We start from the raw sequence: 12,222 nt of genomic DNA, 5'->3' as shown, positions 1-12,222 counted from the left end.
CCAAACGGGCTGTCCCTGCCCTGCGGCGGGGCAGGAGAGGTGTTCTCGCAGGTTCCCCAAGGGTCATTGCAGAACCCTGTAGAGCCAGCTGCTTTCATGCTTCCTCAGCTTTCAGACATAGCACCCCGCTGCTGCCATGCCTGGAGCAAACAGGGAGGGTCCATGATGGACTTGGCTTTGCTGCCTTACATCACTTAATAATAAGTTCTTACAATGAAGTTTACTTCGAATCTCAACTACCTCTGAATAGCCATTGTTCCAACCCCATGGGGATAATGCACGAGGACCATAAATAATACAGTTAGCTGTAGTTCTGAAGCACAGAGTACTGAGGAACCTCTAAGTACAATGCAATAGGTATATTTCATTTTTTAAAGACTTTTGCTGCTCCTGCTTAGCCATGATTTGTACAGCCATGTAGAACCCGTGCAACACCTTTCTGGTGCTACCAGGTGTGACGTAAATGTACTTTGCTTTCCCTCTAGTTAAGCTATTTAGTGTCTATTAAGGGTAACTGATTTAGAACGGAGTCTTAAGAAATTGTGAGGTACTGCTCGTAGCTGAAAAGCCCATCCAGCTGACAGAGGACTTGCACAGATTTGCTCCTATTTTATTTTGGGGACTTGCTGAACTTCTTTTCTCATACTTCCCATGTATTAATTGAATGAGCATTCAGTAATAATTTGAAAGGGAAGGGGAGAAAGTGCAAGAGGGCATCACTTTATTCTGGTGAATCTGTATTGGAAACTTGATTAGTATTCAGATCACCATTCTAAACGATTATTTTGAAGCTGAATTTGGTGTTTCAGAACAAATAGGAGTGACCTTCTTCTTACTGAACAGCCAGTGGGTAATAAATAAGCCAGTAAGAATGCCGGGCAGAATGTGTTGCACATGGAAGAAGAGGAAATTACTGCTCAATGAAGTTGTGTGTTGTGCCAAATGCTTTATTAAGAGTTTACTGGGTATTTGCCAGTTTGCCTGCAGTATCGGCTGGGGGAGTGTGGTGTGGACTCCGCTGGTGATTAGGAGCGGAGGTCTCTGATTTGTCTTACAGGCTGTGAGGAAAAAAAACTAATTGTCATAAAAATTGACAGGTAAGGTCGAGACTTAGTAATTTTTGCAGCATGTTACCAAGTATTGTTTTTGGTTTTTTAAAGAACTTTTAGAATATCAGAAATAGAACTTTTTTCGTTTAAGCAAAGAATTGAATTTAAGGAAATAAAGGAAAAATAAAACACCAGTATTTAGAAGTCAGTCCTGAGGAATTCAGTCTCAGGTCTCAGCAGAGGGCCAAATGAGGATCAGTATTACAGCCGTCTTGAATTGAAATAGTGGATGTACTGAGATTTGACTGTGCTGACATTTTAAACATAGATTTAAAATGCTCATGCACGTACTTGAAGTCTCAGATAAAATAGCAGGAAAGCAGACCTGAAAGGGACCTTGAGATCATCTCAGCTAGAGAACAAATAAAAAATTGCAAGCAAATAAAAATTATTGGATTGATTCTGCCTTCCTGTGAGGCTGGGCTGAGCATCTTTCTCGTGTTGCCAGAACCTGGGGCACTGGGGCTGGTGGGAGGCGTCGGGCCGATAGCCGGCTCTAGTGCAGGTGCTGTGGGAACGTGTAGGGCAGTGGGACAAAGGGGCTGTAATGTCTGTTTTCGTTCAGTGATGGAAGGCAGCAACAAAACTCCAAGAGCCTGTCCAAACATTTCAATATACTTTTGCTCTCAGTTGGTAGAACTCCTTTTTCCTTTCCTTTTTTCCCCCTAATAATCGGCGTGCCGCCGTTACAGGCTGATGACAGGCGATGACAGACTTCTCCCAGAGCCTTCCAGCAGCCAGCGCTGCCTTCCGTGCCCTCCTGCAGCCCGGGTGCGTGCAGCGCCGCTGGCAGACCTGCGCGGATCAGCTCCCAGAGGTTTCTGGGGTGTGCAGATTAGCAGACCTGATCCTCTTTCACGCTGGTTTGCTGCGAGGGAAGAACAAGTGAAAGCAGCTTTGCAGTGCTGTTCGTAGCTACCATCAGAGAGCCAAGAAACCTAGAGAAACTGAGTATCAGTGTTCCTCTTTTCACCCTCGTCTCCCCTAACAAACAGACATCTTTGGAAATCCTGTCTCTGCTGTCACAACGCTTAGTTTTATTCCTCATCTTCTGTTGGAGGCTGTGGCTTCCAGCTCTGGTAAAGCTCACGGTGCTGTGAGGGTCGCGGTGTTGTCTGAATGCCCCAAGCAAGTCAGGTTGGGGCTGGGGACATCTGTGGCAGCTGGGGGAGAAGGGCATGGCTGCTCATAAGCATCTTTCCTGTAGCACCACACATTATTTAAAGCTCCCAACATGTGCGGGCAGTCTGTCAGAGACAGCAAATAGATGCAGTGGTGCAGGAGCACTTTGCAAAGATGCTGGAGAAAGGTCACACAGTGTTAGATCTACATTAATATCTTCTCCATAATTTCTCAAGATTTGGTATTTTAAAATTAATTTAAGCTTCTGCCCCTGCACAGTTGGTTCTCTGGCTGAACTGATGTTTTAAAATGTTAATATATGGAGAATGCTTCTCTCATGTGCTTTATTCTCTACTCTTCTGAAAAAGTATCTGCTCATGGAACTGATTCAATTAATTGACACAGGGCCTGGCAGATGGACTACTGGACCGTCAGAGGTGTCCCAGGAGCACAGCACCCCGGGTGGGTGCCCCTGCTCTGCGCTGCTGTCTCTCATGTTGCAGTTGCAGCTCTGCCCCAGAATTAATTAGCAGATTGCCTCCTTGCCCTGCCAGAGGAGACCCTGAATTGCAGCTGATCTCTGTGGATTGTAGGAAGCCTTCCTTGCCTGGCAGTACTGTATTCAGGAGAGATTAAACAGTATATTCTGATATGTAGATTAAAAAAGATAAAAAACCTTCAGAAAGCGTCGTGTAGTCTGATGCGCTTCGGCTTCCCATCCCAGTCCCTTTGTTTAGTTAAACAGAGTTCAAACGCTCCTGGAAAGGAGTGCGAAAGGGGAAGCGGTGCGGTGCAATTTGCATAAGGCACTCGAAAAGCTAGCGGCTGAATTAACTTGGTCTTTAAAAACCAAACCTGCCTTCTCTCCTACAGGCAGGCTTTCACTGAACTCAATTTTTATAGATTTTGACGAGGTTTGCTTTCTGTAGTATAAATACCTTTGTGATTACCTTCATCTTCCAAGGTTTGCCTATGAAGTAAGCCAGTGCTTCTGATGTTTAATCTAGCCGGGCAGATGAAGGAGGTAGTGAAAAGTAAATAAATTGATACTCATCTGTGTTCATTTTGTTAGAAGTTATACCTGATCTTCTCTCTATGTTTTGTAGAAAAAGCCGGTAGCGAGGAGCTCCTCTGGCTGTGTCCTGCTGCTCAGAATGTCAGAAAGTGAGGCAGGGCGCCCGCTCCTCTTCCCTGAGCCCTTCCTTCTCCCCTGGAAACACTCGTTCAGAAATGGCCTCAGCTCTGTAAATTTGTGGGGCAAAAGTGTGTGCATTGGCAGAAGCAAATTTTGCTGCTGATGTAATAGTATGAAACACAAAACGTGCATCATCGTTGTCTTCCCATTAAGTCTTCTGGAAATACTTGAAGATCCCTCAGCCTGGCCACAGCTCTGCTGAAACACCGCGTGTTTGGCTGAGCCAGGGCCAGAAGCTGCAGCCTGCCTCTGTGCTGGAGAACATTGTCCTGGCTCGTGGTTATAAGCCAGCAGCTCCTTTCACACATTGCCAGCCAGTCCTTACTTACGGAATCGGGTTCTTTTGCTGTAGGTTTCCTGCTCTGCCTTGTTGTAGAGTAGCAGCATACAAAGGAAGGGTTGAGACGGTCCTCGTGAAGGGGTTAATTTGGCATTTTCTGGTGTTTTGCCAGCCTGTGACGGTGCAATAGTGTGTCATGTTTATTGTGAGTGCTGCTGTATTAATAGAGATCAGTGTTCTCTGTAGCTTTGCTTGCTGCTGTTTTCTAACAAAGTCCTAGCATGATTGTTGTTTATTTATTTATTTATTTTAAAAATGAAGGAATCACGAACCACTTCAAACATGTTTATCCTGCAATTCTGGGGAACTTCTCTGCAATTGTGTTAACAGAGCAGAAACTTTTTTTGCTAAAAAATAATCAAAGTCGATGCTGAGGACAAAACTTACAAACAAGTTCTTTGGTACTCACAGCCCCAGCATGGCAGAAGCAAGAACAGGCATCAAAAGATGACCTTGGGCAACCATGCTAGAAAATTATTTCTTTTATCACTCCTTTTTTTCTTCAAACTCTCTGATTTATATATCATTAGCAAATTTGGTAAGTTGTATGGGACCCCCACAGTAAACTTGGAGCATAAAATTCTGCTGGTTTGAAATATCTCAGTATTAGTCAGGGCTATACTCCTCAACTGTAGCAACACATGTTATAAATTTAAAGTTAAAACAATGTGTGTCCATAAAATCTTAACAGTTACGTATGGCAGAGCAGGTTTTTTATATGCAACTTAGTGTGATTGGAATGGGCTTAAAACCAGTGATGTCCTTAGAAATGGTCCATGGCAATGCGAAATGTGTGCATCTTCCTTTCCTGTGACAATTTGCAAAGCTCCTAACTCCTTAAAACTTTTACAATGATTTTTTCCTATTAATTTTAGTAAAACAACACAAACTTTTATATATGGGCAAAACTGTATTTTGAAGTGACTTAGTATTTCCTACCTTACCTAACATACAGTTTATGATCACTTCTGTCTTTATATACGGCAATATGTGTCCTTGAAAATTTGATTTTTGTAAAAGTTTACTGGTTTTATTACAGCTATTTTAAGTCTCTTGAATTTAAATGGGAGTTATGATCCCATCCATCATCCTGCTGATGTTAATAGTAACATCACAGCTTTTACTGTTGGTTTCGGGCAGAGTTTAATGCTGTATGAACATGAACAGGTTGCCCTCTGGCTGCAGATAAGGAGGATTATGCAGTCAGCCACTGTACGTTTGGCAGTGACTATTCATGGGCTTAAATGGCAGAAAAATCCTTTAGCTTATATTTTCAGTTCTGCCACAGAGCTTGGGGTGTGCCCCTTCATAGCTAATTCTAAGCCTGATTTTTGGTCCTCTTTTTAGATAAGAAGCTGTTGCCTCCAATTATTTGGTTGGGTTGAAGTGGAAGAGAAGGAACAAAATACTTCATATTTACAGAAACCGATTTGTTGGCAGTTCACTGTGCTGAGGCAGGCTTTGTCGGTTTTAATTTTATTGGATAATTCCGAAAGTTGCAGAGAAGTTAAGGGCTGTAATAAAATCATGAAGCATCTCATTAAACTAAGATGGGGCAGCTGCTGATGGGCTACGTAGTCTTAATTATCAGTCTTGATTTATTGATGGAGTATTCAGTTTAAGATGTTCTGTGTTAAATTAAAGACATCTGGTTTACATCCTTTATCAGTGTTGCAGAAATTTGAGATAAAACTGGACTATTAAATGCTGGTTGGAATTGGTTGCGCGTATCAAAGCACTCCTTGAGTTTTAGAACTTTCTTTTAAACTCTAGCATTTCAAACAATACCGCAATGAAATATGATGTGTATTTTGTATTGGAATTGGATCCATAGTCCTTACTAGTAGGTGTTGACTGGTATTTTTTCTTGATCAATATGCCCTGTGTTCAATCAAGGTTTTATTTCATGGTTTCAGAACTGTCATATGTATTTTATTATCTAACCAATGCAAGTGCTGTTGCTTCTCTGCCTCTGTGTAACTCCAGTGTTTGGTTTTTTTCCTTCTTACAGAATTATACTCAGTATATTCCTCTATCCATCTATGACCTGCAGACTTGGATGGGCAGTCCTTCCATTTTTGTCTACGATTGCTCTAATGCTGGCCTTATTGTCAAGTCATTCAAACAATTTGCACTACAGAGGGAGCAAGAGTTGGAGGTGAGATCACAGTCTATTGCAGTGGATTTTGTTTCTGTTTGTGCTGTAGGGTTAAGTTTAAGCTCGTTTTGCTATACACAGCTGAAAAAAATACGTTTAAAACCATGTTGAAAGCCACATTAGTTTGCAAATAATTTTGCCACTCCGCTCTTTCTGGTTTGGTTTGCTATCTTATTAAAGTTTGAATTTAATGTTAATAGAATGTTGTAATGTTAATAGAATGAATTGGTGCCCTAATGGCCTTTTCTGCTGAGATAAATGCTGGGGTGAACTAAACATTTTTGTTTTAGATGCAGAAGTCTAGTATCTGGGTATGTATTTCGATGCAGTTGGTGTTTTGTGCTGTGGAGTGAAATGTACAAATGTAAAACCAAATTAGATAAACCTGATGCACAGAGGGGTTGTCACTGATGGTTTCAGTATCAAAGAATTCATAAGCTGAATGTGTTTCTAATGGAAAGGTGCCTTTAATTGCAAATGTAATTACTTTTAAATTTATTAAAGTAAATCTGAAATGCAGAGTGGAAGGTAAGAAGTGCAGCAACTTGGGGGATGGCAAGATTCTCCAGTGCCAGATACTCCTGCTAGCTCCATTCGGGAGAAAGCACATATTTTAAAGGTTAACTTTTAATGCTCTTGTAGTTTTAAGACATGGAATTTAAAAAAAAAAAAAAAAACTTCAAGGAAGGAATATTAATTAATCAGGCAACTGACTGTCGTGAGTGTGACCTTCAAGCAGTTACTAATGTCCCTGGCTCTAGTTCCTTTCATTCTAAATTCCAGTTTTTGAAGATGCTTTTGTGGTGACTTTTTGGCAAATAGAAATACTTCTCTGCTGACAGAAACCAGTCTAATAGCCTGAGATATGTAGGTCTTTTCATCAGTCCTTCTCTTTTCAATCAGTGACTTTACTGTACGTTGTAAAGATAAGAATCTTCCCGACATCTGTGGCTTGGGAAGAACACGAAACTGCTATGCACGGATCGATAGTATTGGTAATAGATGCCTTTTGAAAGTTACAGTCCTTTAAGGTCAAAGAAAATGTCTGGTGCTCATATTCTGTTCTCCTTTTTCAAGATTTTCTATCAGCCTACGACTTCCATTCCAATATTTTTTGCAGTCTTTCTCTTCTGTTTGTAAAATTAAGCCCTTTTGGATTTTTCTTTTGTTTTCTCTTTCTATTCCTAAGCACGTTAAAAACCTTTACTCTCCCTTTCCCTGCTTTTGGTATGAGTTTCTTTTTCTCCTTGGCTCTTGCTGGACTCTAGAAGGACTGCAGCTGTTCTGGAAGGAAGGTGGCTGCTGTCTGGCAGATAAATTGCTCAGGTGAAGCTTGTGCAGGAAAAGCTCCCCTCTGTAAGTCAAACAAACCAGGTACAAGGGCAGTTGGTTACAATGAGAAGGATGAGCCCAAGTAATAATGTCAGTATTTATTCCAACAAAAATAATAAATTTTGTTTGCTCAGTTTTTTTATTTTGTCAAAATATGTGAGGTTACACAGGGAAACTGTTCTAGTATTTATTCTCTTTGCAGCATAGATTAAAACTACTGGTTAATTTGATTATGAAAATACTTTCAGATTGTATGTCAACTTTCCATTCTGTGTCTTTAGACTTCATTAGCTACTGAAAACTCACCGAGATAACAGCTTTTTATTAATAGAAAGTAGAAGACTTGGTAACAGAGATAGAAGAGTGCTTGCAGAGTCATACAAAATGTGGATGGCAATGAATTTGGAATGCTGTAAATCATTGCATTGGCTGAATTCATGACAAGTGAAGTAAAACTGGAAGTGGTACTCAGAGGGGCTGCTAGGGTGATCAAGATAATTGTTAGCCCATCTTACTGAAAGGAGATTAGAGGAGCTTGCTGTTTTCCTAATCTGATAGAGCAGAGGCAGGGGGAAGATGTGGCTGCGTGTACAAATTCAGTGAAGCTTACGGGAGGGAGAAGTATTCATAGAATAATGTTGACACAAGAACAAATAGGTTCTTGTCCGTGAATAAATTTAGTCTGGAAATAGGTAGGCTTAGAAGAAACGAAGGATGAGGTTCTAGAACAACCTGCTAGCTGGGATGATGCAAACCAACTATTTCTCAACGTGTAACCGTACACAACCGAGAACATCAGCAGTGTGAGATGGGTGCTGGTGGCAGCGGGACACCGTCCCTCCCAGTAACCTGGCATAAACAAACCTATTGCTGCTGGGAATGCCTTGTTGAGTAGTGCTGTCTTTAGGGCTCGGGTGTCCTGCGCGTGTGAAGCCCTCGCTAATTCCGGAATGTGTTGTGGTTCTCACACAGCGCAGCCCCTCTGCCGTAGTAAGCTTCTGCAGTAGTAAACTGTCAGTAGTAAACTAATTACTCACTAGTCACAACTAATAAGTAGTTTTTTAGGTACTGATAGTAATGTGATTCTTCTCAATATCCGTTAGGTACCTAGAAATTAGATGGTAAAGTTAATTAAGGAGGGAGAATGCTATGAAGCATGGAGAATGTGAGGAAGGGATTACAACTGTAGCAGATGGGTAATTGCGTGACACAAACTACCAACAGAGAAATTGAACTTTCAGGTTAAGCACACAGATTTTATTTCATGGCTTTTATAAAATACATATCATACTTAGAACAGTCTGAATTCATATTTTTTCTGTTATTCCGGTAAGTTGGGTTTTGTTTGTTTTTGGATTAAGCATGGTCAAGCAATCTTTAAGCGAGTTTGAGAGGCTGGCAGACAACCCACATATCAGAGACGTTCTAGGAAAATAGTGAGTCTCCATTTTCTGCAAGATTAATGTTTTTATCTTGCAGTGTTACAGTGAACATATACATTGATCAGTTAGGTCTGGTATGTGATCTTCATTTACAAGGCTCAGATCCAGCCATGGGTGTTTATTTTTTATGCATCCCTTTTCTGGCTGGCACACAGCACTGGCCAGACACCATCAGATCATACAGTTCCACCAGAAATGTAAAACTTAATTACGACATACTTACAGGTGTGCTTACAATCCCATTATATTTAGTTTTCATTGTTCACAGAATATAAAGGCTAGTACTCCTTCTTAATGAGAAATCTAAATCTTGTTCATTCTTCAAAGAGAGGAAGCACAAAAAGAAATAAGTTATTAGTGATAGGAAAGCAGTTAACACTTCTCAAAGATACCTGAGAAAAGATAATGTTGTAGCACTGCATGGTACATTGTCTTCTTTAGAGAGTTGCCTCCAAAATAGCACTTGAATAGTAAATAATAAAAATAAAAATAAAATAATAATAAAAAGCCTTTTGTTAAAACTAAGATATTGCTGATCTGTGTGAGCGGAGAGCTGCGCAGATAGAAAGAAGTCTCTCAGTTCCAGTAGCAGGATGATGATGACTTTGGGTACCGGAGGCAGGAATCTGTCATGTCTTATCCTGGTAGGCACATTACGACTGTAAATATTTTTTGTCTTCAGCAAGGCTACTTCCCTGAGGGCGGTGAGGGTGAAGGGCAGAAGATGGAGCTCAGTGGCCTGAGGATACCAAAACCAGTACAGATACAACAGTTTTCTGGTGGGATGGGAATGTGTGTATGTGGAGGCAATTTTGTCACTTCATTATAGCTTCATAACATGTCCTTATACTACAACAATTAAGCTAATAAAGTCTACCAATCCTTACCATTCATAGTATGTCACAGTGTTTCCAAATTTTAAGTTAAATGCCGTTGATAGAGGGACTGGCGGTCTCCCAGGACTGTGTTAGACTTGGCTGTGTCACAGAAATATCTGCATTTTGTTTTAATTTCCAGCTGTGTGGGCAGTTAAGTTAAGGTCTTGGTTGAAATCTAGCTAAACAAAAGTACATATTTTGCAAATAAGAAACATCCATTTGGCCGCATGATGTGGATAGTAAGAAGTGGGATATATTAGTTTAAAAATTAATTTTTCCAGTTGGTCCTGCCCTTTTTGGGGGGCAGTGGGGTGTTGTCCTAAGGTTTGTAACAGAGAGCTATTGTTTTCCTTTTCCAAAAGACATTTTTCAGAGCTGGAAACTGACTCCAGCTTTCCGAAACTGAAGTTCCTGCTGTTGCTTCCCTGATTCGTGTCCTGTTTGGCATCACCGAGCACAGCAGCAGTGCAGCCAGCAGGAGTACTGGTGGCGAAAGAGGGTGCAGAAGCTGTCTCGCAGGGACTTGACCTCCTGCCGCCGTAAGAAAACGGCAGGGAAATGATATCTACAAGGCTGGCAGAAGCCCGTTTAGAAAACTCTTTGCATATATCTGCCTTTGAACTCTGCTTGTAACCTGTAACGGAAGAGCAGGCAATGGATGCTTTTAATCATCTCATTAGCTAGCTCTGATGATTCTGTGAGTGTCTATAAATACAGTGTAATTCTGGAAAATTAAGCAGGCGTCTTAAGTGTGCTGTGCTAACAATGATAAAACAGCAGGCTGGTTATTCCTGATTAATTTTCTGTGTAATTGTGACATTGTGTTTCCTCCGACTCAGAGTTGTTCCTTCCAGAAAAGGTCTGTAGTCTTCAGGCCACGTTTGAGATGTACAGAAATGAAAGCGGAAAATGCCTCTTGGATGTGTGCTTTGCTGTAAGAAATGCAACTTTTTGGTTTTCAGCTTCGTTGTGTGAATTTTCTGACAGCGTACCTCATAGCCACATACTAACTTGTTCTGCGTTTAGCTGAGTGGGAACTCAGTTTCACGGTGGGAGCGCCTGTTCTTTCTCCCCTCCAGCAGCATGTCTGCCTAAACAGTCCGAGTTGGAGCTGAGGAGCTCACAGATTTTATTTTTCTATCTTCAAAATTAATTCTCAAAAAAATTAGCTTAACAACAATACTGCAGACTGTTGTCTGGCATTAGCATCATGTCTGGGGGGAGAATTCTTCTAATCCACCATCTGCTGGGAGAGGAACAGCTCCTTTTCAGAGTTGCATCAAAATCTTCTGCAGGGGGGAGGATGCTCGCAGCAGGAGTTGTGGGAAGCTAGCAGGTCACCTCTTGAAGTAACAACAGCAGCAAGTGTCTGTGCTGGGTCAGAGTTTCTCCCAAGTTTAATTTAAACATGCCTGTTAATTCAAAAACAACTTTTTTTTTTTTCCATCAAGTGTTTCCTTCTCAGTGTAACTATATTTACATAAATGTTTTCAGTAACAGTGGTTTAAAATATATGTATTGTTTCCCTTTCTGTTAGTTACCGGCAGTAATACCTGCAAATTCGTTAGCTCTTCCTTGTGGCAGAGCACCTGCAAATAGCAAAGCTAAGTGCTCCTTACCTTGGGCAGCTTTAATTTGTTTTCAGAACAAATGAGCTACTATCAGCTTACAGGAATGATTTCAGCATGTTTCAGTGTAACTGATAAATGAATGTTACCACTACTATTTTGTCTTAAAGGCTGTGGCTTGTCAGTTGCCCTGAAATAACAGCAAGCAACGCAGTAAGTACTTTGTTGATAGTAAGGACATTTTTACTCACAAAGCTTACCCAGGAAAGTATGCATCTCTTTGGTTTGAGATGGTGTTTCTGCTGACAGTTGCGAGTTAGGTCTGGTGTGCTGCAAGATCTATCTACATCTAATTGCTTTCTTCTAGAAACTGTTGACATATGAAAAAACAACTAAAGATTGTAGATAAATACATATTAATTTAGATAACATTTCACGTATGGTAGGTTCCCATAGTTTATTTACCATTCTTGCAGTTGTGAATTAGTATATTTTGTTTTTAACCAATTTGTTTTTAACCTTCTTTAGCCATCTACTTATTCCATGTCTCGCCCTATGAAGAGCTACGTTTGTAGGGAACTGAGCAATCTAGAAAATTTGACTTTGGTGGATGTTCTAAGGATGCAAAAATAAAGGTTCCCACTGGGCTTTACCCTCTCTTTTCTTTCACACTTTCTTTGTAAAAGACTGTTTTGCTATATCATTATCCCTAGAAATCTTATGGTCTGTAATTGCTAGCTGGTATTGTATGTTCACCTTCTGCTTGTTAATAGTTCATCTCCTAATGGGCAAATATTTACATTGCATGTGTCACAGCTCCTTTAGTTTGTCTTGCTGTGCAGAAGCCAAGAGTTGAGCCCGTCTTGGAGTATGAGCCACTTCTGCATCAGAACAGGGGCACTACCAGAGCATGACAAATGTCAAGTCTGCAGGGCTTCGCACTACTCAGAAAGCAGAAAATTCATGCAAATGTACTTCCCACCTACGGAGCCCCTTAATGAGGATGTCCAGAGAGCAAGTCTTTCTTTAAGGAATTAATAGCTATAACTAAGCAGGTTGGCTGCTTTGTATTTATACA

The 12,222-nt window shown here is 40.9% G+C and overlaps 1 protein-coding gene across 2 annotated transcripts in view; it reads left to right on the top strand.

Moving 5' to 3' along the window:
• RPTOR (regulatory associated protein of MTOR complex 1) overlaps positions 1-12,222 on the top strand; it is a 147,732-nt gene that overhangs the window by 39,049 nt on the left and 96,461 nt on the right. For both annotated transcript variants that reach the window (XM_035568718.2, XM_035568717.1), the window contains exon 5: positions 5,778-5,924. In XM_035568718.2, the coding sequence (XP_035424611.1) occupies positions 5,778-5,924 (147 nt within the window). The remainder of the gene's footprint in view (positions 1-5,777; positions 5,925-12,222) is intronic.

Source organism: Cygnus atratus, chromosome 18, assembly GCF_013377495.2.
Source record: "Cygnus atratus isolate AKBS03 ecotype Queensland, Australia chromosome 18, CAtr_DNAZoo_HiC_assembly, whole genome shotgun sequence".
Taxonomy (NCBI): Eukaryota; Metazoa; Chordata; class Aves; order Anseriformes; family Anatidae; genus Cygnus; species Cygnus atratus.
Note: the sequence above shows the minus strand (reverse complement) of the source record. Positions and strands in the feature narration are given on the sequence as shown.